Source organism: Pavona decussata, unplaced genomic scaffold (assembly GCF_977016875.1).
Source record: "Pavona decussata unplaced genomic scaffold, jaPavDecu1.1 SCAFFOLD_69, whole genome shotgun sequence".
NCBI lineage: Eukaryota > Metazoa > Cnidaria > Anthozoa > Scleractinia > Agariciidae > Pavona > Pavona decussata.
The window spans coordinates 3,100,126-3,128,083 of NW_028145488.1; the positions used below are offsets into that span (position 1 = coordinate 3,100,126).

The 27,958-nt window shown below is 39.4% G+C and overlaps 1 protein-coding gene and 1 long non-coding RNA gene across 2 annotated transcripts in view; one reads left to right on the forward strand and one right to left on the reverse strand.

Annotated features, from left to right (window-relative positions):
* Positions 1-27,958, forward strand: part of LOC146477792 (uncharacterized) — a 299,841-nt gene that overhangs the window by 160,791 nt on the left and 111,092 nt on the right. The window lies entirely within an intron of this gene.
* On the reverse strand, positions 8,900-26,194 carry LOC146477796 (uncharacterized). The gene is made up of 7 exons (XM_085113078.1): positions 25,937-26,194; positions 24,936-25,197; positions 18,650-18,742; positions 18,274-18,366; positions 17,663-17,764; positions 16,771-16,869; positions 8,900-13,772 (listed from the first exon to the last, which is right to left on the reverse strand). The coding sequence occupies exons 1-7, from the start codon at positions 26,192-26,194 to the stop codon at positions 9,370-9,372; spliced, it is 5,310 nt and encodes a 1,769-aa protein (XP_084969204.1). The 3' UTR covers positions 8,900-9,369.

Consider the following 27,958-nt stretch of genomic DNA (forward strand, 5'->3'; position numbering starts at 1 on the left):
AAGTATTTTTGCGCGGATAAAGCAGATGTTAGAAATGGCTATTGAAATCCAAAAAGAAAATTGGGAGTAACAACGCATATTTTAAAGGTAATTAAGCAACAATTATTCTGAATAGCCGTAAAATACAAAGCAATGTATGGCGTCTTTTTTTTTTTTTTTTTTCAAAATTGAAGCTTACCTCACGTTTACCTCAAATTTTCATTTTGGATACCAAGAGCACTTGCTGAGTTCTATATTTTCCGCATAGCCTTTTAAACCGCGCAAAAATAACCCTGTATTAGTTGGCCCCACCCATAGAAAACCCGAGTATCTCCAGATACGTAGAACGTATGGCAGTAGCAAAAGTAGGCCAGCACCGTCCTTAAAAACCGTTTCCCCGCCCAGCTTCATGTTTCATCTAAGTACATTGATTGAGAACTCGTAACTTAGAAAATTCCGTAAGAAACATCCAAACTGCGAGCAGCTTCTTTTGTTTGATTCAAGAAGCAGAGACCGATACAACGTAGAAATACGGTTTTGTTTGCCTCCCACGTAATAGTTTCTATGTGTTCTGGGGCAGTTGTATTATGCTAAATTTTTCTGTTGAGTGTGAAACAAACCGACGCTCGCGAAAGAATTTGAGGGAAAAAAGACGAATGCTCATGTTTATGTAGGCGCGAAAATTTAGATTTTTGTTGTTTTGTTTGTCGGCGTTACATATTTCTATAGGTCATTAGCGTTCTTGTTTTTCCGTTCCTCGTTTATTAGTTTTTTCACTCCGTTGCCCCTTGTACTTAGTTTCTCGTTCATTAGTCTTCTTTGTTTTCTTAGGTCGTTTTCGTACTCGCTAGTTTTATTTTGCATAATGCTATATATATAGGTTACTCGTTAGTTTTGTTTTGCTGCTCATATTGCGTAAGTCGTCCTAGTTCTAGTTAAGTTCAGTTTCGTTTTAAGTCTAGCTTCTAAGTCAAGTTCCAAGTTCTAAGTGTTTTTCTTGTCGTCATATTCGTCTTGTAAGTATTCGTCGTTTATTTCGCTTGTCGTTTTCTATTCGCATTGTCATTTTCATTTTCATTATTAATTTATTGATCTCTGTTATTTTTTGTTATTTTCAGTTACCTTACCTTACCTTACCTTTCGTACTTGCTTTGGTTAATAAAATGTTTGGTTTGTGTACGAGTTAACACGTTTGCGACAACAGCTCGCTTTCTATGAAAAGTGGACAGCACGATACATAACAACAGCATATCATAGACAACGGGAACGAAAAGAAAATAATCACATATGCTCTGTTTATACCAAACTTAAAAACATGTTGAAGAACTCTCTAATTAAACACAGTTCAAAATTGTAATATTTATAGAAGATGCTTGCTTATGTTTTACGACTTCACATTTAGCATAATAAAAGTTTAGTTAAATTTTAAAAGCACGTTTATCTAAGAACGTACTTTAAGTAGAAATTAAATTTACGTTTTATTCTACTTCGGAATTATTCACCTTACTATCTAGGATCGAGTTGAATTTGTTGTGACTGCTTTGAAGTTCATCAAAATTTACAGGACTTCGAGCAATCTTCTGAGCAGTCTGTTAATTTCTTTAAGGGGAGAGATCAAAACTACTGATATTCCAACAGGCCTCACCGGCAAACCACAAAATAGATGGTGGACTCGGCCTGTAAACAAAAAACAAATTATACGTTATTTACTGTCAGAACAACAAATGAACTAATTTTCTTTTATGCTGACCTCGTAACATACGTTAACATTTTACAATTAATAAGTTCTTCCTTCCTTTTGCTTTTTCATTTTTTTTTTCCTTTTTTGCCTGCTATCTAGAACCTAAATTAGCCAGGGAGCTAACAAGACAACCAAATGGTTCATTTAGCTTCCTTGCTTTGCACATTACTCTAACTAATAATTAATTTAATTCTATATATCACCACTAAAAGATTATAAGAATCAACATGTACACTGAAAAAAAGCACAAATAAAGATTATTATTATTATTATTATTATTATTATTATTATTATTATTATTACCCCTTCTTCTACCTCAAAAGATGGTGTCTTTATTGCATAGCCACTCCTGCATCCAGCAGTAAAAACTAACAATGAGATTCAAACCTTGCGATGATGACTCTTGCTAGCTGAATATTTCTGTGTCAACTCATATTTTAAAGCCAATAAAATTTTGTCGGCAGTGTTCATGAGATAGGTGGTGTCTTCGATAACCCCCCTACCCCAGACAAGGTGGGTCCACGTCGAAGAAACTTGTTATGATCAGTTTACTTAGGGATAGCAATCTCGTACCCAGAGTCTTCAGGCTTTTTGGTCAGCGGGGCAACGCCGGGAAGACTCTGGGGACATCGAAAAAATTCAATTTTTTTGATTGGCTGTTCCGTAACGGTTTCTATTGTTTTACCGCAGAAATCCTGCGGTAATAAAATTCGATGTCCCCAGAGTCTTCCCGGCGTTGCCCCGCTGACCAAAAAGCCTGAAGACTCTGGGTACGAGATTGTAGGGATAGTAAAACGGACAAAACACGTGATTGCGCGCGAAAATTATCACACGCGAGGAGCCGCGTCTTCTCGCGGAAAGCGGTTTCAGAGCGTGTTTGCGTGTTTTCCTCGCTTTACTGTCCCTAAGGAAAATAAGAAATTACTTGTAGTGTAAATATCGACCGTCGTGTATTGACGTTTTGTTTCAAACCTTGAAATTTCACCATTTCTCGTTGCAATTCCTCAGACCTGACCACGCCAAAGAAATATAACACAATAAATAACGCTTTGAACCATTGTTTTGTTAAATCAGTAACCATTTTGTTTTCTTAAGTGCTCGTTACGATCCCCGTCGTGACTGCTTAGATCCCTTATCTGATCGGGGTAAGACGAGTGTACAAATTCAGACGACGTACCCCTCATATAGCATAATATCTTACCCTGTGTATTATTGGCAGCAACACCCACCCTCCCCTCCCGGAACAAACTAAGGGCCAAGCAAGAGTGATATCAAACACTGCTGTAATTGGTTGGAAACTGAGAAAACTAAGCTAATTTTCCTTGATTTCCGTTGGGTTTGAAACCATGGAAAACTTGGTTTGTGTTTACATGTGAAGGAATTTGAACTTCATTATAAATGTTGACTTACTCCACAATAGATGGCGAAAAACTGGGGGACACCCATTTAAACGTGGCAAGGAGGCCAGTGTGAATTTACTAAAAATTCTCCTTTCAGAATGTATGACTCATGTATCAGAAACCCGTCTGTGAGGGTGGCTATGGCGCTCTGAATTGTAAAAAATCCAAAGCTGAATTCATTGGGGTTACGTCAGAACCACGTTTGAGCTCAATGACTGGGAAGACATTAAAACATATTGTTTACTTTAAATACCTTGAATCTAAGATCTTGGATTCTAAAAAGAGCCAAGTATGTAAAGTTCTCGCCTGGTCAGTCTTTAACAAGTTGGCACCATTTGGCGCTCAAGCTTACTTTAGTGCAGTAGAACTAATACTTATGTATAACTCTAAAAAGTTGTAGAAAAAGTGCTAAGCAGCAAAAGAATCTAAACTAAAAAACATAGTGGATGCCACACTAACCTTCTTCCTGGGGTTCAAAACTCGTCTTAGACGCAGCACGTTTCCCACCTAGCAACACCTCCTAAGTCCAGGGGCCTGTTTCTCAAAAGTCCCGGTAACTTACCGGGCGCGATAAGTATCTTTGGTGATAAATGTTTCTTAAAAGAAGTCAATTTTTATTAGCTTTGAATACTAAATTTTAGAATCTTATAATTCTATAAAAACATTGGCCAAGTACCATGTCTGTAATCACTGTGTTATCGGCAAAAAAACATTTAAAAATACACTTACCGGGACTTTCGAGAAACGGGACCCTGGTTAAAAGGCGACTAGGTATCAGACCTGACGCTCTGAAAACCAGTTCCGGTCGTAGAGAGCGGGGAAGCACTGGGGCGGCTGGGGAAGAAAGTGGAGGAAATGGGGGTGGGGGAGGGGGAGACCCCCGAATATAAGGGGCCAAAAACTTTAATCTCCGGGTCCGCAAATGTTTAAGAATATTCCCAATTATTTCTCCAGACCCCTCACCCAGTCCCCTTCTCCGTTGTTTCAGTGTAATAACTGGTTCTTAATTAACACACCCTGATGTATACACAGTTCTTATTATCTAAGATCTCTCTGTGGCAGTGGCTGACTGCGACATTTCCAAAGAAGTTCTATCTTCCGTCTGGGTGAAGGCCGATTGATAATGATGGTGGTAGGTATTAATTCTAACCCATGAAAGCTATCAAATTCATACAATGTTTCTTCAAAAGCTTCAAAACCCTTTGAGGTAGGAACGGTAGGTGTACAAGTTAGGAACCTTTCATTTCTTTTCAGATACTGGAGGCGTTGTTAAGTAGAGGATAGCCGGCGCATTTTCAGTCGCTTTGGGACTGTTCAAGGGTAGTTTGGTCGTGAAATTGTCGAGTTGTTTCTTTACACAAGAAACTCAAATTGATAGTCTCTCTGGCGAGGTGTGTGATTACTGGCGAATAATTTCCGGAGGCAATAAGTACTTGGCGATGGATGAGTGTCCCATCTACAGTCAACTCCCGCCTTGCGGACACCCCGCTATTACGGACAAAATTCAGATCCCCGGCGCGGCGAAAGCTATAGGGGTTTGACTGAAACTGACTACCGCTATTACAGACTCTCGCTATTACGGAATTACGGACACTTTTGTGGTACAAACGTAACACTTTAATTGTTTTGACTCTCGATAAAGCGGACACCATGCACCATGAGCTTCGCATGTAACAGAAATTGCAGTCTAATGTTCGTCATTTGTCAAAACACACTTCAAAAGATTTCTGGAATGTTTATTTTCGCACCAATCTCTTAAGTGGCTGTACAACAGACGCTGCGTTTCCACTTCAGCTTATGCCTTTTCCTTCCAGACTCTTTAGGAGAGACCAAGCCCTCATCCTCCATTCCCAATGACTGCTTAGAAGATTCGCTACTGTTGATAAGCTTGTCAAGTCTTATAAGATATTTTGGGTCGCCACGTAACTCATAATTAACTAGAATCTCAAGCCCTAGGCCGGCACCTCTGTTGATCCCCACACCCTGCTATTATGGACTGTCGTTATTACGGACACTAAACGACGTCCCGAGGGTGTCCGCTACAACGAGAGTTGACTGTACAGGAAAGCAGTAATGCTCCGAGTTTCTTCATGGTACAAAAACTGAATTAAGTCAGCTCCAAGCGTTTCAGCAGAAAAAAATGCGAAAATGTCAAAAAATCGTTTTTCTTCAGTTTTCAAAAAGGAATGAGACACAAACAAAACTGACATAACTTGAGTTTGACCAGAAAGCTTTAATGATGAATTTTTGTACAATTGAATTTCAACAACTTGAACCAAGAAAATTATCGGTAGTTTCTTGGTGTTGCGGATCACCAAATGACGTCATATTTCTCTGATCATGCTGTAGTAGTGTTGTTCCGATATATTACCACTGTAGTCAACAGTTTTTGACTTGATTGTCCGAGACCCTAGGTGGCTTTACTGACAAGTTATTGAGGATTCGGGTTACCAATTTTTGTACTATAGGAAGTTTGTGTGAGCGAAAGTTGAATTCTGCGAGAGCGAAGGGAAACTCCATTTGTAGCAAAAATGTTTTTTGACCATATGAAGAGAAAACCTTTTTCCTCTGTTAACCATTTCGTAATTTTGTTAATTTAAAAACCGAGGCGCGAGAACAGTTGGTGCAGCCAGCACCAGAATTGTGCGCAGACTAGCGCCCGTACGCTGGAATGGCGGACAAGTATTAGCATTATTGGTGCTAAGGCAGGGCACCAAGATCAAACGGCCTACGCGTATTAACATTAGACTTAAGGCCCTTGCCCGGCACGTTTTTTGCCGTCGCAGTGCACCGCTTCTCGCCATTGCACCAATAAAAAGGTCCGTTGATACAAGGGCCCATGTCCAAGCACCATCTGAGGGCATCAAGATCAAACGGGCCACAGGTACTTACTTCCAACTCATATTTTCAAAAAAAAAATATTCATTTTTTAAGTGCCTTTCCTTTGATGCAAAACAGTACTTGCTTCAGCTTTGGCTCCAATCAATGGTTTTCAACCTTGTCGTCAAACCAAATCAACGTTTTACGAAAAAAAGAATAAATAAATCAGAACTCGAAATGTTCCATTAAACTAAAAGAGGCGCGGGATATTCCTGTGACTTGGATTCGTATCGTCATCATCTCCCTGCTATGAAATGTGTTGGTATTGTAAGTAATATTTCAAACACAAGGAAGAGTGTTTCTTACGATTTTCAAACAACGAGAAGTGCGCCTCGCTTTTTCAGCCAACTATTCGAGGTGTTTAGAAATCGCAACAAACACTCTTTCGTGTGTTTGATGTTACTTCCCCATTCAAAACAACCGTTCACTAAATTTAAGGATAATTACGATCACATTTCCAAATCTCCTTCACTGTAGCGATTTCATTTGTTTTCTTTAAATGAATTATTAATGAGTTTGAAAAGGAGAAATTCTATGTTGATCTGTGTAAATCAAACAACAGAGATATACAAATTCCTTCAATTGACGAGTTTCTTTGTTCTCTTCGCTTATGTTCTGATGGACCAATTGGTATTTTAGGAACATTTCACGTTGATCTATGTAAATCAAATACAGATATCATACTCAAGCATTTAAACTTTAAATGGTTTAATAAAATTCTAATATTACATTTTACTCCGATTTCGTTTCTCGGAGTCAATTTTATATTTGTCTCTTGTAATATACTTAGTAAAAGTCACTTGGCACAAAACATTCAACCCTACAATTGTGTTGCAAGGATTATAGAAAAAGACAAAATCTTCTGAATTTGTGTCTTCCGATTCTAAAATGTTAAATCTGCTTTAACTTTCAAGTTCATTAACGTCTATGTACAATTGAGGTACCAAATGCACCCTGTTAGAAATATGTACGGCTGTACAATTGCTATCTACCTAACTACAAAACTTATACCATGCCTTTGGTTTGTACAGCACGACATAGCATAAAATAATGTTCACGTTGGCTACACGTTACTTAATAACGAAAACAATAACATTTTACACGAAACCATTTCATGCCGCACCTTAATTACAGGAGATTTAAAAGTACAAGGACTACAGAAAAAAGACAAAACCTTCTGAATTTGGGTCTTCCGGTTCTAAAATGTTAAATCTGCCTTGATCTTCAAGTTCATTAACGTCTATGTACAATTGAGGTACCGAATGCGCCCTGTTGTACGGCTGTAACATTTGCTGTCTACCTAACTACGAAACTTACACCATGTCTTTGGTTTACGCAGCACGAAATAGAATAAAATAATCTTCTCGTTAGTTACAATTAACATTTGGCACGAAACAATTTCATGCACACATGAATTACAGGAGATTTATCGGTACAAGGATTATAGAAAAAAAGACAAAACCTTTTGAATTTGTTTCTTCTGGTTCAAAGATGTTAAATCTGCCTTGATCTTCAAGTTCATTAATGTCTATATACAATTGAGGTAGCAAATGCACCCTGTTTGAAATATGTACGGCTGTAACATTTGCTGTCTACCTAACTACAAAACTTATACCATGTCTTCCCGTACTTGAATTATAGGAGATTTGCCAGTACAACGATCATAGAAAGAAGACAAAACCTTCTCGATTTGTGTCTTCTGATTCTAAAATGTTAAAATAGAATTCAGCTGCTTTGACTTTCACGGTCTTCAACAGCTATTTACATTACTTACACTTAAAGGTATTTTCTACCAACAAACCGATCCATTTGGGAATCATGAGACGAGAGAAACCCCACAGTCACCCCAACAGCAATTCCACTATCACCATGACAACGGACTTTCATTCTCAATTAATACTTCGGTAGTCTGCAGGTAACAGTGAGCCGATACCAGCTTCACATGCGATACGATATTCGTGAGATATTTACCAATACTTGGCACTTTTTTATATCGATACTGTGAAGTCTTTGCTCCAGACTTGTACTGTGACGTCATTACCGTCGGTAGAATCCAAGCTTAAACGAGTAGAGAACGCTCAAGTTGCTGTGCTGCCAAGAGAACAGTAAAATTCTTCCGCAAAAAAAGGTTATGCTTGAGAGCAGTAAGAATTAAAATTCCTCCAACGTTATGTGGAATACACATCACGCTTCTTTGAAGTTGTCAGTTTAACGGCATCGAAACAAAACCTGTGTCGTTCACAAGTATCGATACTTGAACACTCCCAGGTATCGACTATGTGGCATCAATATCGACTCACCCTTACGCTGCAGACTTCAGACTGAGTATCGGCTGCAGACCGAGATAAAATTCTTCACCCAGCCTTGTGCGCAATTAGAAACGGCCAGGGTAACAGTACAAGGTATGTGCACAATAAAACAACAACATAACCATGCATTTGCATTACATGCCACATGCTGGGATCGACAGGAAGAGAAGCATCTCTGCGGGGAACTTTGATAGATTCTAAATATACAATGACACTTTTCAAGAAAACCGTAAACTCTTCCACTCTCACAGCAATGCTGCACGAGGTGGTTTTAACTTTTGAGTCTGTGGATAAAATCCTGAAGTGTGACCATTCAAATGAAAGCTACTGAAAAATTCCACATGGCTAATTTTCATATGGATTCTACTTCATAAACTGTATTCTGCTGTTATTTAGTTCGCAACAGCAGAATACAGTTTATGAGGTAGAATCCATATGAAAATTAGCCATGTGGAATTTTTCGTGTTGAGCCAATGACGTCACTTCCTGTAATTTGAGGCTTAACTTCCGGAACAAGGCCAAGTAAAATCTCGTGAAATCTCGAATAAAAGGCTAAAAAAAAAAAAAAAACTTCCAATCGCCGTAAAGGATTGAAATTTGGTAACATGAGTAAGAAGGTCATATTCTACACGAAAATGCAAAAAGATGGAAAATGAAATTTTCGTCACAGGGGCACTTTAAAGAATCCGATAGATTCAATCTGTAGTTTGTTTAGTTCTTGCTGAGCTCCTTACTAGCATAGCCCCACGGTGGGCTTTGAATCATTCATGCTGCTAGTTGTCATTTCGTTTTCTTATAAAGAGCGACTAGAATTCAGTACAATCCAAAGATTTATGTATTGTGTCGACTAAATTTACGTGCTCCATCTTTCCGGTTCTTGAACAAAGTTTTCTTCTTCATTAGCGACCGAGAACAAATTTTCTTAGCTGAATGTAACTTGCACGTGTTATCATGATTGTATGAATGCAGCGCATGCGTCGATCGAGTTATGGATACACGCCTACGTTATTGAATTTGATTGGGTAAATTTACTTTCACATTGCTCACGGAGTGGTAGGTTTTAGCACACAACTTCCTCTCCATACAGGCTTACCGTTAAACTTAGAGAAGTTAATGATTTACAGTCTGCAAAACACTTGCTAAGATCACATCCAAGGCCTCTACTTGTAGCACTGTGGTCGTTGATTGTCAAACTCAGAGTAGTTAATGTGTCACTTTTAGCCAGATTATTGCACAGTTCCAGTAATTCATCTTCTCTTACTTCACTGCGGTTATTGATTGTAAGACTGAGAGTTGCTAATGACTCATTTCTGGCCAAACCATCACCCAGATGCTTCATCCACTCTCCAGCCGTGTTACTGTAGTTGTTGATTGTAAGACTGACAGTAGTTAATGACTTATTTCCAGCCAAACTGTCACGCAGCCAAAGAATCCTGACTTCATCCGTTTCACTGTAGTTGTTGATTGTAAGAGTGAGTGTATGTAATGACTTGTTTAACGCCAAACCACGACCCAGATCCTCTATCCAGGTTCCATCCGGCTTACCGTAGTCGTTGATTGTAGGAGTGACTGTATGTAATGACCTGGTTGCCAAACCATGACCCAGATTCTGTATATAGTATTCACCCGTTCCTCTGTAGTTGTTGATTGTAAGAGTGAGTGTATGTAATGAATTATTTGACGCCAAACCATGACCCAGATCCTGTAGCCAGTATTCAACCTTGTCACTGTAGTTGTTGATTGTAAGAGTGAGTGTATGTAATGACTTGTTTGACTCCAAACCACGACCCAGTGTCCAGTATCCACCCGCGCCATTGTAGTTGTTGATTGTAAGAGTTAGTGTATGTAATGACTTGTTTGACGCCAAACCAAGATGCACCCTATGTATCGGGACGTCACCAGCGTCACTGTAGTTGTTGATTGTAAGAGTGAGTGTATGTAATGACGTGTTTGACGCCAAACCATCACCCAGACCATGTATCCGGACGTCACCAGCGTCACTGTGGTTGTTGATTGTAAGAGTGAGTGTATGTAATGACGTGTTTGACGCCAAACCATCACCCAGATCATGTATCCAGACGTCACCAGCGTCACTGTGGTTGTTGATTGTAAGAGTGAGTGTACGTAATGACGTGTTTGACGCCAAACCATCACCCAGACCACGTATCCAGACGTCACCAGCGTCACTGTGGTTGTTGATTGTAAGAGTGAGTGTATGTAATGACGTGTTTGACGCAAAACCATCACCCAGATCATGTATCCAGTCGTCACCAGCGTCACTGTAGTTGTTAATTGTAAGAGTGAGTGTATGTAATGACTCGTTTGACGCCAAACCATCAGCCAGATCATGTATCCTGCCTTCACCCGCGCCACAGTAGTTGTTGATTGTAAGAGTGAGTGTATGTAATGACTTGTTTGACGCCAAACCATCACACAGATCTAGCCAAAGCAAAGAACTGTCGCTAACGTGGCTATTGGAATATAATGTAAGAGTGAGAGCGAGTGTTGCTAAGGAGGTGTTTTTCAATACCACTGCAAGCAGACGTTGCATCCACCCTATGTTCTCGCCAGGATGGTTTTCGATTGTAAGAGCAAGTATGGTTAATGACGTGCTGTCTCTTAAACCGTCATTCAGACCCTGAGCCCACTCATCACTCACGCCACTGATTGTGAGACTAAGTTCACTTGTTCCAGTATTCTTCACTTTACTGAATACTGAAGGTAATAACGAGGGATTATAAATACAGAAATCAAGGCCACAGGGAGAACAGTCTGATATCAAGTCATGGACAATCACCTTTAAGTTCGCATTGTGATTGGCACCTGAAAACCGCTCAACAGCAGCCTTCCCGTCAGTGGTCAATTCTCCCCGAATGTTGAAAGTAACGAGGTGTGCGCAGTTTTCTATTTTCAGGTAGCTCGTAAGACTGCTTGCAACATCATCGGTTACGTTTCCGTGAATGTTAAGAGTGAGTCGATACGGTGTGGACTTCACCAAGAGTCTCCCGACAGCTTCTATAACTTCACAGCTCAACTTACCCCAGACGTTTAATGTCAGTTCTAAATTAAAACCGCTCTTAGCCAAAACAGGAGTAAGACAAGCGACCTTAGCAGCTGCAATGTTTCCATCGGTATTCGGGTGGAAAGTGCACGACTGCTTTGCTTTGTTTGCTAAAACTGCACCTTTAATAACAGTCGCCCAGCTGTCCGGGAGTTCGCCAAAGATTTTTACTTCCAAAGCATCCACGGAGCAATTTTGTAAGAAACCTCTTTTTAAGAAGAAGACGCCTGATTCACTCAGCCTTCCAAAAACAATCAAAGTAAAAGATTTCAAAAGGGCTTGTTCTGAAAGTCCTTCACAAAGGGCAGTAGCTAATGAATCTTGAATGTCTCCAAAAATGGTGATGATAACAGAGGTCAACGATGTGTTGACTAAAACTCTTTTTAAAGCCAGTATTGTAGTGTTACTTAATGAAAAATAAATCTCGAGGACAACTGACTTCAATGGTGTATCCGCAGACAATCCTTTTTCAAGAGCTCTGGCCCAAGCCTCGCCCCACTCATTAAACAGTTCAAACGTCACAGAGGTTAAGGTGTTGCTTGCAGCCAAACTGTTACCAACAATATCAGCTACGTCACAAGGGAGGCTGCGGGAAGTTTTAAGAGCAACTGACGTTAAAGTCGAGTTTTGAGATAGTGCATCGTAAAAGGCATCTCCGAGAGCTTCTACTGTAACGACCAAACTCTGTAGTTTTGGACAGGATTTCAGGTAATCAAAAGCAGAATTTACTTCATCATCATCATCCTCACAACACACAGATAAATGAACAGGATGCCGTAATTGGGAAAAGCTCCGGCAGTATTTTGCAACCTCAAAAAAACTAGAACGAGAATAGTCGCCGTGTCTGGCTACTTCCACAGTCAAAGGGAAAGGAATGAAGGAACAAAGAGCCAACGCCACTTCTTCAGCATTTCCACTTTCACCGAAACTTTCAGTAAAAAACGTTCCCTCCTCCTTTTCGCACTTGAGCCAGTCCCAGTTGTCACTCTTCAGCTTCTCACCAATCTGTCTGAAAAGGATACTCGCTTCCTCACCCAGTATACCAGACAAAAACAGAAACACTTGCCGGTATTTTACTACAATATGCTTATGGAAGTCTAACTGAAACTCTTTGAAGATATTGACCTCTTTCTTCAATAACAGAAATGCTAGATGTCGTGCGGCCAAGTGTTCTTGGAATGTTTTGTGGAAGAAGTGGTATTCGTGTTGTGGGTTGATCTTTTTCAGGCTTGCTTCCTTGAAAACGAGACCTGATATGCGAGCTGCCAGATCTTTATACATCTCTTCAAATTTTGCAAGTTCTCCTTCAAGAAAAGAAAAACGATCTTCTAACAGGCATTTCCAAGCTAACTCTCCCAGTGCAAGTAAACTCTGTTCAAATTTCTTCTCAAGAGCCTCGTCATCCTGGGGAGCTACCAAATTATTTTTTGCACAAAATCTTCGTAAAATGCATCGAACAATAATCTGATAGAGCTCAGTACGGCGAGATGGAAGTTCTCCCTCGTAGTCCTCAAAAACAACACAGAGAAGGAGCAAATTCAGTGGATTGCTTGGTAAAGCATGGAGGAAAGAGTTTTCCTTGATTGCTTTGATAAGCCTCTCTCCTTTTGACAAATGTTCGGGCCCTAAAAGTCTGAAGTGCTTCCTGATATACTCAAAGGCACCTTTGTCAGTAAATCCCTCTATTTGCAAAAGGACATCAAAGTTAACGTTCTGTCTCAATTCTATTCCTCTCTCTTGACGCGATGTCGCCAGAAGAAAGCAGAATGGAAACATTCGTCTGTGAAGTAATCTGTCCACGTGATGTTCAGCACCTACAGGTAGCTCATCAAGGCCATCCAAAATTATAAGAACTTGTTCTTGGTTATGGATATCCTGGATGTAATCCCTCAACTCTTTCTTGACGTCGTCATCTTCAGGCAGAAGTTGTTCATCGATGGCTTTTATTATGTCTCCATCAATGTCCCGGCATTTCAGAAGTAACACAATATTAAATTCAGGAAATAAACATCCTTTCGGAATTTTTCCATTTGCCCAATCACAGGCTATTTTAAGGCAGAAAGTTGTCTTGCCAATCCCTGGGCTTCCCTCTACCAGCACTGTGGAATCTTCCCCTTTATATAAAGTGTTAAAGATGTCATACATCTCCACTTCACTATTTTTAAGCTGAGCACTTCCTGGGAATATCGTATGATACCGCATTTCAAAGCTGTTGAAGATGTCATACATGGCCACTTCGTTATTTTCTAGCCGAAAGTCTGTTTTTCGTCTTGATAGCATTTTCAATCTTGTATAGACATCTTCAAGAGGTAACTTCAAGGTATTCTCCCAAAGAAGGGGTCTCAAAAGAGACCGCCTTTTATACTCTGCTTTTAGAAGTCTAACAACAGGGTTATCTTGCCCTGCAACAAAACAGCAATCACAGTCAAAGTTGTTCTCTGCGTCAAACAGTTTACTGAGAGCATGACTTTTAACATACTGCCTGTATAGGAATTTTCACTTTGATTCGCGCAAGGTTGGTGTCAAAATACACTGCATGAATTTGTTCTGAGTGCAAAATAAAAACTGAATAAGGCCCGGTTCAGACGCCAAACGTTTCATGAGCCGAACCTAATACCTCGAATTAAGTACATGAAAAGTTCGGCGTCTGAATCAGTTGAGAACGGCTGTTTCAATTTGGAACGGCTCAGCCATTCTTCCTACCTGGCTCAGCCGGGAATTCCGGCTTTGGAACGGCTTTGATTCAGAAGTCGAACTTTTCATGAGCCGAACCTAATGCATAAATTATTATAACGTATTTCAAATAAAAAAATTAAAAAAAAAAAAAAAAAAAAACCGCTAACATTTCGGTTGGTTTTGCTTCAAGTAAATTAAGTTCGGCTAATTAAGTTCGGCGTCTGAATCAAAAGGTGGGATTTTCGTGATTTTGGCCAACCTTAATTGAAATTAAGTTCGGCTCATGAAAAGTTCGGCGTCTGAACTGGGCCTAACCTCCCAACTTCGAATTTAAATGTTAAATTGCTAGACGTTGCATCTACTCAAACATGGAAGCATGGTGGTTGTTTAACTGGCATCTCAATAACACCTGAACACTGAAGTCTCAGCCAGTTTTATGCGGCTTTCAGTTTTCTGCCACCGTTAATCGCAGAAAACAAAACAGAGACATTCAGCTTAAGACCCAAGATGTCCACAAGTCTGGGGGTAGCAGCGCAGATACATGTATCAAGATTTCGCTTTGCGTTCATGTAGCAACATAGCTGTTTTCCAGCAATAGTGCTAACAGCTTCAACCCTATCCCAAAATCTCTGTGACAATTTCCATTTTAAACTCGTGAATGCGCGCTTACGCAATGAACGAGTTATTGGTCAGACGATTTGTCGTAAACTTTCACGCATGTGCAATGAATGACTTAGCGTAATGTGGGGAAATATATTGTCACTCGGTCGCTGGTCGTAAACTTTCAAATGTGGCATACTCTCACGGCTCACTTTAGGTTCTCTACTCCTTCAAGTATAAAAATTCACGTCTTTTGGAGTTCAAAATTAAAAGAAATAGCCTAAACACAACACTCAACGGATGTATATAATCTTCGTACGTTTTTATTTTGGTGATTGAAAGCGCCGCGTTGAAAGCCGCTCAAGGCCGACATTGTCGTCAAAGTCAACAGGGATTTCTCGCGAAATGGAAGGAGAAAATACAATGAAGAAACGTCTGAAGGTGTTCCCTGCTCATTCGCGTATTCTTTTTTGGCGGTCCGAAGTAATCTGACCGTTAAAATCGTAGCGCTACGGGTGCCAGATAATTGGACACCCTTAACAACTTATAAATACAAAAATTACTCTTTACTCTTTAGTCTTGGGCATGTTGTGTAGTGGCGTGGCGGGCTGACTAAGAAGTAAAAGATCCCAGGTTCGATTTTTTTCCTTTTCCTTTTTCTCTTTAAAAGCCAACCACTCCAAAGGCTCCAAACAATTTTAAAAATAATGATTTTTTAAAAAATACAAAACTATTCAAGGAGCTCAATCTCGCTGAGGGAAACGGCCAAAAATCTTAGCCGCGTAGAATGCGGAATAAAATGCCCATGACGGCCCTTAATTAGCCTTTATGGTTTATATTTTTAGTCCTGGGCCAACCAAAGACAATGCGAACAATGTTTTATACCTTGCCACTATTTACTTCTGCATTCACGAGTTGGCTCACAGGAGCCTTTGATGTTAGTCTGTACAAGTACCACTGCCCGTAAAAAGTATACATGTAGAAATTAAGGCCATAACATTTTTCAACATTGCAATGGGTCAAGCAGGGAATAGAACATATAAGTGACATGGTAATCTTGTCTCAGATTGTAGAACGTATCAAAGGCTCCTGTAAGCCGACTCGTAAATGCAGAAATGAATAGTGGTAACCGCAAAGCAGTATTTGCACACTGAAGGATTCGTGGACGCCATGCAGGAATGAGAGGTGACCAGAAAGGTATAAAACGTTGTTCGCATTGTATTTGGTTGGCCCAGGACTTGAAATATAAGTCGTATTTGACACTTATTCACTTATTCTGCATTCTACACCGCTTAGATTTTTAGCCTTTCCGCCCAGCGAGATTGAACTTGAATAGTTTTGTATTTTTAAGAAAGTTTTAATTTTGAAAATATTTTGGAGCCTTGAAGTGGTTGGCTTTTAAAGGCGATAAACAGGAAAAAAAAATATCTCCATTACCTCAGGAGGTTTGAACTCGGGACTCTTCGCTTCAATCTCGGTCTTGAGGGGCTTTCAGCGGCGGAATGCGGCGCTTTTCTCACCAAAATAAAAACGTACAAAGACTATATACATCGGTCGAGCGTTCTTTAGGCTATTTCTTTTTTAAAAATTTGAAAAAGAAAAAGAAAAAATATATATATTTATTATCTCAGGAGGTTTGAACCCGGGCACCTTCCCTTCAATTTCGGCCTTGACGGGCTTTCAACGGCAGAATGCAGAGTTTTTCTCACCAAAATAAAAACGTACGAAGACTACATACATCGATCGAGTGTTCTTTAGGATATTTCTTTTAATTTCGAACTCCAAAAAAAATGTGAAATGTTATAATTGAAGGAAGAGAAAAACTTAAGCGAGCCGTGAGATTACGCCATATTTGAAAGTTTACAGCTCATTGAATGATCAGTGGAACGAGCGAGTGACATTTCCCCCAAATTATGATAACTCGTTCATTGTGCATGCATGCATTCACGAGTTAAAAATAAGCCTTGCACTTCTACAGTAATTATTATCAATTCCTCCAAGAGTACCACATGGCAAAACAGATGATACAACATCTTATTGACTACATATTCTGCCAACATAGCACATTTTTCAGCTTTTATAAATACATACAAATTAAGGACGTCTACAGTAATAGGTAGTTACCTCTAGAAACAAGAGTAAACGGTCTGGGTCTCTTGGAAGTCTGAGTAGCACTAGGACATGACCTTTTATTGTTTGATGATGTCTCTTCCTTAAAAGAATCTAGAATGAAAAATAACAAACAAGATATATAATAGAATGACTGGGTCCGAGGTTTTAGGCAGCTGGCTGTTTCAAGCAACATATGAGCACTCACTTCTTGGAAAAAAAATGCACTCAATCCTTTACAAATATTACCAGATACATGCTTCTAGGATGCTAGCATGAGAGAGGAGATGCCTTTTGTTTTCCGGCTAAGGCATCTGCTTTCGCAGACTACTAGTATCAGTTGCCTACATGTAGTTGTCAATTCCTGGCCAGAGGCCTGACTAGGGTCACTCTAGGTTAGTCTGTCACCTCTAACAGTCCTTCTCAGGGCTACACTCACACTAACTTATGACATGACTCCTTTCTCCAACTATTTACTCTATAATTTTCTATATTAATCTTTATAAACAGTATTTAAAGTGTTTGAGCTTACTGCAAGTTTTCAAGTTGTCAAGTTTTTATTTTATTTAACAATATTTTGTTTCGACGTTTACTCTAAGAGCCATGATAAAAAGAATAACAAGATAGTGTGTAATAATAACATAACTAGGTGGCGAGGAAGCCAATCTGAATGAGAAACCACAAGGCTATTAAATAATGGGCTCTCTCTATATTCGCAATTTGCTTGTTAGCAAAATTAATAAAAAGCACGTAGGATTAGATCACCAATGACTCCATCATGTGGACTAATTCACACTGCAGTGGACAATATTGTTTTTTTAATCACCAGTATACAGCAATGGGACAAAAGAAAATACACAGAAAAACACTTGTCAGATGTCTAATTTAAAGCTAAGAATCCACCTACCATCAGATCCACTTCTTTGGTGAGCTTGAGTCTCGGTAGGGAAAGCCAACGGATTGCAATCTACTGCTAAAGGTTGGCTTCCAAGCTGAGCAGGTGAATAACCTTAAAAAAAAAAAGATTTAGTTACATATTAATTAAAGTAGATAATTATTTTACAAAGACAAAATGGAGAAAGATAGCATACACATATACTGCTTTGAGAATGACTCACACAAAACTTATCTATACTGTAATGTACAAGAGAGCGTTTGGAATAGGAAAGGCCAGAATGCACATGTACGCATCAATTTAACAATTGTGTACAAAGCACCAGTAGTCCAGTATGATAACCACTACACCACCAAGACAACCAATCAAAGCGACGATTTGTGAGGTTTGGTTTGGTTTCAAGGTGACAGATCTAGAGTAGGGGAAGTCTATCAATCCATTACTTTGTAACCATCAAAGGATCAAATTCATGATGTACAACACAAGGCCAACTTAGTAGGTTACAAGGGAGGATCCAGTGAAGAATACAGGATATAAACAACATATATGTCCAACGTAAACAGGCTTTGTGTCAGCTCTGATGTTAACTTAAACTTTTGTATTTCAATTCCTTGCATGCCTACCTTGAATTCCACTTCTGAGATCAGTTTGTGAGGCTGCAGCGAAAGGAAGCTGACTATAACCTGCTACTGAAGACTGACTTCCACTTGAAAAACCTTTAGAGGGGAAAAATGCAATACGCATTTATTTACACAATATAGCATTTTAAAGACTGAATGCAAACAGGCAGCAGAATGCAGCATTTACAAATTGAATACAACAAGAAAAAGCCATGGCATAGCATTTCAGAGACCAGTGCTTCTTGTTTTTTATGTTTTGTTAATTAATTATTATTAAAAAAAAACAAATTGATTAACAAGACACCAAGACAACTGCCTTTTTTTGATACATAATGTCATGTGATATCTTTGTTGTGATTGTTTAGTGATTCCCACCTACTTTGAATTCCACTTGTCAGATGAGCTCGAGAGGCTGCACGGAAAGGAAGCTGACTGTAACCTGCTACTGGAGACTGACTTCCCACAGAAAAACCTTCAGAGGGGAAAATTGTAACTATTACGAGCAAATTGGTATGCCATTATACTCATAAAGGGAGTAACTAGACAAATGGAAAGGTGGGTCTTAAAGTATCTCAGATCAGAGCCTGCAAAATTTGAGGGGCGTTTTCTGGCTCAAAAACTGGGGTAGTGTCAGGATTTTATATGAGAACTGACTATTGATCCCTTGTAGATTCTGCCTGCAGTGACTTTGAACCTGTGAATAACTTTTTTTAATATTAATTTTGTGCAAACGCCATGAAACTTAGGAATTTTTCGGAAATTTATCTGGAAAAACTTGATGTGGTTGGTTAGTGTTTGTTGACTTTGATGTTATCATGGCAACCAATTTTTCACAGGCAGTTTCTTCAGAAAATGAAAAACTCCCTTTTTAAAACAAAAACAGGTCGATTTCTTTTTCTCCATGGTAGCCACAAATCGGCACATTAATTTATTCATTAAACTCTGCCCTTTCCTACTAGGGATGTATTGTTCTGATTGTCTTCAACAAAAGCAGGCCAATCAAAATCCATTCTTGTTGCGTCTATCGCGAGGGAGGGGACCCACTCACCCCAACTTGTGTGACGTCAAAGCATCATTTGATTTATTCATTAATCTTAGATTAAATTTGTGTTGCCATATTGTTAACATGTTGTGGACTCACATGTGCCGTTTTCAAACGGAAAATTAAACATTTTGAAGCGGTAAATCGAAAGAATAACTTCTAAGAAGCACTCGACATCTAAAACGGTGGAAATTGCAGAGTTCCCGCCGAAGGAATCGGCTTTGTTTGACAGTCTTAGACCACGACGTGAGACTGAAACGAGGTCATTGAGAAGCTTACGTTATCGTAATGGAATTTAACAAATTTCTGGTGAAAGTCTGAGTCGCGTAACACAAGGGAAACAACGTAACGCGATCGTCGTGACTCAAACTACCATTAGCAAGGATAGTTTTATCAATCTGCGTAGCATACAGTTGGAATAAATGAATCAGCCCCAGCATCAAGCTTAATGCCAGAAAGACACTGAACAAATGGAAAGGTGGGTTCTGAAGTCTTCACACCACAGCTTGCAACGCAGAAGCCTTTTCCTGGATTTAGGTCACGTGACGTGTAAAGTGGGCAGTTGTTTTTTGTTGACCGCCATTGCTTGACCTTCCCACCCTAGAGTTTTTCAGTTTTTCAATTCACTTCTGATCGAGTTTAGATTTCATTTCGATTTTTGGGGTGTTCATGCTCTGACCTTCCATGCATACTTGTATATTTGGTGAAGCTGTCATTGTTATTGTGTGAATAAAGTTTAGGCTTGCGGTGGTCGGCTTGACATGGCTCCCAGCGGTGTGTGAGAAATGCACTTTGATGGTTGTTGGGATGATTCAAAATGTTCCCATCTACCTTCTGTTCCAGTTCTCAAATGAGTTTGAGAGGCTGCAGGGAAAGGAAGCTGACTGTAACCTGATAGCACTGAAGACTGACTTCCACCAGAAAAACCTTTAGAGAGAATTACAAAAAGCAAAAATTAAAATACACAAAAAAGCATCTTAGGAGTTCAAGTTGTGAAAATCTGAGATCTGAGTTGTTACTTGGAAAATCCAACATCATCAAGTCGTTTGAAATGGTATTGCAGTTGGGGAAATTTGACATCAGTGAGTTGTGAGAATGTGACATCTGAATTGCAAAAATCTGACATTCAAGTGCAATCCTCTTAAGCTAGGCCCTCATACATGTACATGTAATTACGTCTATCTAGGAGTTTGTGCCTCATCAGGGGTTCCAAACACTCGAGACAATTATAGCATGAGGCCACACTTCATTTCATTGGGTTTCTCAATGTTTGGAACCCCTTCTAAGGCACACCCTGTGGTGCTCTGTCTTTGTTTCTCTCATCCAAAAAAAGGGGACTGTTATCAAAATGAGACAACAGTTACCATCTAATAACCACCGTCCAATTTTCTACCACATGACATATTTTGCCCAATAATACCCGATAATAATAACAATAATAATAAATTATACTGATAATTGAAGGTCTGAGAGCATAACCGACTTATGTCGAATTTTAGCGTGGCTTTCGATTTCGCACGGATTTGTCCGAATTTTGGCTCTCCCTGGTTTTGAAAACATTTCGCGGTTTTACAATCGTGGACAAAACTCCTTGAGAAAACCAAACACGAACAGAACAAAACCCACTTGCTTACTTCTCCCTCCCACCCCCTCCCCCTATGCAATGTCAACCGAACACAGACAGCCAAAAAACCACTCACTTACTGTTTCTCCCTTCATAATACTACCACAGTTACTTCTCCCTCCCCCCCTCCCCCTTATGCAATGTTGATGTGGGAAGTGATGCTTGCCAGGAAACTGTTCGTGACCCAAAAGACAACATTGAGTCAGGGGGAGGGGGAGGGGGATTTGGTAGTTTGCTTGTCTACAAGTGAACGCGCTTGGAAGGCAAATTTTTTGACAGGTTTTGTCCACATCAGACTCGTTTTCTAAATTATCGATAGCCTAAAAGTTTCCACTGTCCACGAGCCGTGTTTAGTCGCACCAGTTGTTGTTTCTATAAGTAACGTTTGAGATGATATCATGGTTTGCTTTTGCGGGTTGTAACAAGCCCAAAATAGATCAAGGCAGTCGGGATAAACAACTTGCGTATCGCACTGGCTAGTTGGTTTCGCTTTTGTTTGGTGAAGTTTGTAAACGCATGACATCTATGGATCTTTTGAAAAGTTATGAAATTGATGAACGAGTTCACAGGAACTAGTGGAAATGTTTTCCAAAGAATCCCTCCTTGGTAGTGATGACTGTGCCGTGGCGAATTTTTCAATTCGATTATCAAATCCTGCTGGAGCATCAGAGACAAATCCCGCCATGTGCAAGGTGTTTTGCAAGCCTTAGTTGTGGTTTGCCAGGCTTGAAATTCGGTATGTAACGATTAACTTGACAATTTCAAGGCAATGAGTCAATAAAAGTATGATTAGGATAGATTTTCAACGGTTAACACCAACTGCTCGTGAAAAGAATAGATAGTCAGTACCTTTTAATAGAACTGCCGTTAGTCGTTGTTAATCGTTGTTAATCGTTAAAATGGCTACTATCTTCCTGTTAATCGTGTAGGATGCTAGTATTTTGCGTTATCAAGGGTAATATGTCGACAAACAGGACAAAGCTGGATTTTACGCCAGGAAATGGACACATTTTCTCTTGGAGAATGTAACTGTTTACATTTCTGACATTCCTGTCACGTACGTAGTAGTTTGTAACAGAATCAAATAAAAGCGTGACAGCATTCTTTTCGTTGCTCCCGTGAAAAAGACCGTTTTCGTGTGCCGTGTTTCAAAGATGAGTGTATATTGACTACAAGTATTTAATACTCAGTGCATTGTCCTTTTGGTCATCCAGTGTCTATAATGTTACCGATATATCTTTACAAGATGGTAAAATTTCTCAATGGCATTATACGAAACACAAATCGGCGTGAAAAAATACTGGACAATTGTTTTCAATCGAATTGCAGTTCACATGCAAAAGTTTGGACAAATCCGAGCTACATCGAAAAACGGGCAGAAATTCGACATAGGTCGGTTATGCTCCCAGCCCTTCAATTACCAAAGTCTTGTAGAGTCAGCAAGCATACATGTAAAATAATTTTTCTGAAAGTAACAACATTTTTCTTAAATGTTTCTTGAAATCTCATGTAATGTACAGTAATAATTATTTATATTAGTGGCAAAACAAAAAATTTCGGATCAACCTTCATCCATCTTCAGTACAAATCCCATCAATGGGTGTGAAATTTCACAGATAAAGAGCCACACTCTTTTTATGTGGATATGCTGTGAATACACCGTTATTATTATTATTATTATTATTATTATTATTATTAAATAAATAATAAAAGTATAGTATGTACAATAAAGCTAATTAAAACCAATTACAATGTGACAACAAATTATAAACTAAAGAAATATTTAGCCAATTATGGCGTGACGATGACAAAGGAACAGAACAGAAAATACATACTGAGTAGACAAACAAAACTAAATAGCTGTTATAAGAGCGATTTCGTTTTGTTTGCCTATTCAGTATGTATTTCTTGTTCAGTGCCTTTGTCATTAATAAGTTAATTAGTTACTATATTTTGACTTTTCTTTAAAACGCCTTTGAAAAGGAATACCAAATGAAGGGCTGAGAGCATAACCGACTTATGTCGAATTTTAGCCCAGCTTTCGATTTCGCTCGGATTTGTCCGAATTTTGGCTCTCCCTGGTTTTGAAAACATTTCGCGGTTTTACAATCGTGGACAAAACTCCTTGAGAAAACCAAATACGAACAGAACAAAAACCACTTGCTCACTTCTCCCTCCTACCCCCTCCCCCTATGCAATGACAACCGAACACAGACAGCCAAAAAAACACTCACTTACTGTTTCTCCCTTCGTAATTCTACACAGTTACTTCTCCCTCCCCCCTCCCCCTTATGCAATGTTGATGTGGGAAGTGATGCTTGCCAGGAAACTGTTCGTGACCCAAAAGACAACATTGAGTCGGGGGGAGGGGGAAGGGGATTTGGCAGTTTGCTTGTCTACAAGTAAACGCGCTTGAAAGGCAAATTTTTTTATAGGTTTTGTCCACGTCAGACTCGTTTTCCAAATTATCGGTAGCCTAAAAGTTTGCACTGTCCACGAGCCGTGTTTAGTCGCACCAGTTGTTGTTTCTATAAGTAATGTTTGTGATGATATCATGGTTTGCTTTTGCGGGTTGTAACAAGCCCAAAATAGATCAAGGTGGTCGGGATAAACAACTTGCGTATCGTACTGGCTAGTTGGTTTCGCTTTTGTTTGGTGAAGTTTGTAAACGCAGGACATCTATGGCTCTTTTGAAAAGTTATGAAATTGATGAATGCAGTTCACAGGAACTGGTCGAAATGTTGTCCAAAGAATCCCTCCTTGGTAGTGGTCACGAGCCGTGTTTAGTCGCACCAGTTGTTGTTTCTATAAGTAACGTTTGTGATGATATCATGGTTTGCTTTTGCGGGTTGTAACAAGCCCAAAATAGATCAAGGTGGTCGGGATAAACAACTTGCGTATCGTACTGGCTAGTTGGTTTCGCTTTTGTTTGGTGAAGTTTGTAAATGCACGACATCTATGGCTCTTTTGAAAAGTTATGAAATTGATGAATGCAGTTCACAGGAACTGGTCGAAATGTTGTCCAAAGAATCCCTCCTTGGTAGTGGTGACTGTGCCGTGGCGAATTTTTCAATTCGATTATCAAATCCCGCGGGAGCATCAGAGACAAATCCCGCCATGTGCAAGGTGTTTAATGCAAGCCTTAGTTGTGGTTTGCCAGGCTTGAAATTCGGTATGTAACGATTAACTTTACAATTTCAAGGCAATGATTCAATAAAAGTACGATTAACATAGATTTTCAACGGTTAACACCCACTGCTCGTGAAAAGAATAGATAGTCAGTACCTTTTAATAGAACTGCCGTTAATCGTTGTTAATCGTTGTTAATCCTTGAAATGGCTACATGTCTTCCTGTTAATTGTGTAGAATGCTAGTATTTTGCGTTATCAAGAGTGATATGTCGACAAACGGGACAAAGCTGGATTTTATGCCAGGAAATGGACACATTTTCTCTTGGAGAATGTAACTGTTTACATTTCTGACATTCCTGTCACGCACGTAGTAGTTTTTAACAGAATCAAATAAAAGCGTGACAGCATTCTTTTCGTTGCTCCTGCGAAAAAGACCGCTTTCGCGTGCCATGTTTCAAAGACAACGAGTGTATATTGAATACAAGTATTTACTACTCAGTGCATTGTCCTTTTGGTCATCCAGTGTCTATAATGTTACCGATATATCTTTACAAGATGGTAAAATTTCTCAATGGCATTAATGCGAAACACAAACAATGGTTTTCAATCGAATTGCAGTTCAGTCATGCAAAAGTTTGGACAAATCCAAGCAACATCGAAAAACCGGCTGAAATTCGACATAAGTCAGTTATGCTCCAAGCCCTTCAAATGTAAGTTACAATACATTATTGCACAAATATGTAACCGTTTTCAAAACTGGTATCTGCTCACCTTTTAACAGGTGTATAAACTTCAATAAATATTGAAGTGATAGTTAAGTAGACAAATCTGGTTAGCTGGCATTGTTTTACATAATAAGTTCCTCTACCTGTTTTGGGTCGAAGGCTGACATAGTGATGTTCATGCAGGTGTCCCAACACAAGCTGGCTGCTGCTGCTAACATCATGTTCTGGGTGGATAGTTAAGTCATGTGACAGACTGCTGATCACGTGAATGCATGTTTTAAAACAGTTTGCTGCAGCATGGAGAATGACGTGATCACCCCATGTCCCATCTGCTGCCATGTTTCTTAGGTAATCAGGCCAAGACTGATGTCCATGTACAAAGTTAAACAGTTCTGTCCCATCTTGCTGCAAGAGAAGAACATAACAATAATATTATTAACAAAAAATGTAAAAGTACATTGTGCCACTTCATCCAAAGATCAACTGGAGGGTAAAGCTTTTCACTAAATTGGCCAGTGCATCGATCTGCAACAAACCAAATTATACCGAAACATGTTAACTGTTCCATAATTTAATGAATCCAATAAATTATGTATTCATTTGTTAATGAATAACTGAAACATTGGATACAACCCAATTCCAGAATTTTGCTTGGCTTTAAGCATCCACGTGATATCAGCCCTTGAGTAATGTACCAACTGTCCAAGAAATAGCAACCATTTTAGAATTGACCTCTGCCTTTTCTTGAAGCAATAGTTAAGTTTTATCTTTATAGAGGTATTTTCATTAGTGACACAGGCATATTGTACTCGGAAAAAGAAAATCTGAATTCCCTCCCCCTAACAGAGTTGAACCTTTGACTTTCCATTTGGATGTTATAGCACTCAGCTACATGAGACTTGTGGGAGCTACACTGTAAGACCATTAACTACATTCATGCAGAGACAAACATCTGCATACTGCTAGGATGATAATTGTTGTGTTTATTGTGATGAATTCATGATAGAGGTATATTTTTCAGTCAGCCACTTTGGCATACATGAAAAAGAAACTCCAATTTCTCCCATTTTATTACTTTCCTGACTTTGTATAACCATAAAATGAAACCAAACACACTTGTTAGACATTGCCAATACTAACTTACCAGTGTAGGGTTCTCCTTGAGGTATTGGACTATGTCCTGCCTCAATGCTCCATGAGAGATTTGGATTCCTTTCATAAGGTCCAGTTGTTCTGATAATGCATAAAACATGCAATTCCCTGAACCTTGGTTACCAGAAATTTGAAAGCCTTTGTCTGAAGCAATTTTCTTTAACCCCGCTAGAAGTTGTGTCTGGCCGATGATCTTGCCTGCATCAAATCGCATTTGCTCAAGACCACGGAAAATTTGTTCAGCTCTCATAACTAAAACAACCAATAAAAGGAATAACAAGTGTATTTCCAAGAATCCTATAATTATAATTATATAGAGTATACAAGTATCAAAAATCTAAATATTATTTAACAAGGCAACAAGCTAGACATACGCAGCTAACAGGTTTTGCAAATGTTACATGTACATGTTGACAAATTGTTGTCATGCAGTGATAGTTCTCATTAAAAAAGTAATTCCCACCTACCTTGTGTTCCACTTGTCAGATGAGTTTGAGAGGCTGCAGGGAAAGGAAGCTGACTGTAATCTGCTACTGAAGACTGACTTCCACCAGAAAATCCTACCGAGGAGAAAATTATAATATGCAAACTTGTATATCATTATACTCATAAAGAAAGACACTGGATGTTCTTCATTTCGATTGTTTTTGTGTCATGTACCCAAACTGTATAAGCTCCAATTAGCTTATTGAACAGAAGATTTAATCCTTTACTGATGAGATACACACGAGTTTTATAAACATACACAAGCGCGCGGTTCTAAAATAAAAACAAAATAGCAGTAACTAAAGTGATACCGAAACGAAATGAAGCCAAATAAACGAAATAAATGCAAATAAACAAAAATACAAGTTGTTTACCTCATACAGTAAGAGAATCCCGGTAAAAGAAGCAAAATGCACCGATAAATATAACCTCTGATATAAATTTTCCGATAGAGTACATGGCAAGTAAAAAAAAATAACAAAGGCGCTACTGAAGAATTATGGGAAAGCAGGCCCGCAATACTTGCAAAGTACGAATAGATCCTACACCGGCCCCGAAAGACCAACTAGATAAGCTAGTGGCCTTTAAATACACAAGGATCTATGTTCATCAGTCCACCGCAGACTTAGTCAATGTAAATAACAATCCATATCACTCTTTTGGCCCGCATGCCAAGTAGAAAACAAATAATCACCAAAGGGCGAGTTCAGTGGTGACTAAACCTACGACAAATTCGACTATCAATTTTGTTTGTTCGTTTTGGACACATCCGATCACAGTTAACTTGAAACACAGTTTCTTGGTCAATCACTCTTAAATGGGTTCAGGACGCAACAGGTCTCCTTCCAGGAGGCAGAGTTTCCTAACATCACGCCGAAAGCGCTTTGCACTAGCTGTACGTACAACAACTTGTCTGACATTTCCCTTTGCATCTGGGAAGACTTCCTCAACCAAACCTAGTGGCCAACGGCCTCGTGGTGACCCTTCGTCTACAATTAAGACAAGGTCTCCTACTGCTAAATTCTGTTTGGGGTAAAGCCACTTCTGCCTCTCTTGAAGCGTGGGAATGTATTCTTTGATCCACCTTGCCCAAAACATGTCGGCTATAGTTTGAGCTTGTTTCCACCTCTCACTGGGCTTAGGGTTGTGCACCACTGGTACATCACCTGCAGGGCCACATGGGTTCCTATAGCATAGAAGCAAAGTGTTAGGCGTTAGAGCAGAGGGGTCTCGATGGTCATCACACTGACGGGTGAGAGGGCGATCGTTCACTATTTTCTCCGTCTCGCAACTAACAGTGAGTAAAGTCTCATCGTCAACCAAACCATTCCCAATAAGAGCATGCAAGTGCTTTCTGACAGATCTGATGATGCGTTCCCACACACCACCTGTGTGACTGGCGCTTGGGGGAGAGAAGTGCCAATCGATGCCTTTAGCCCTCATTTGATCTCTGATCCTCTCTTCGTTCCAAGCTTGCAAGGCTTGTTTGACTTCAACTTCAGCACCCTTGAAGTTTGTACCATTATCA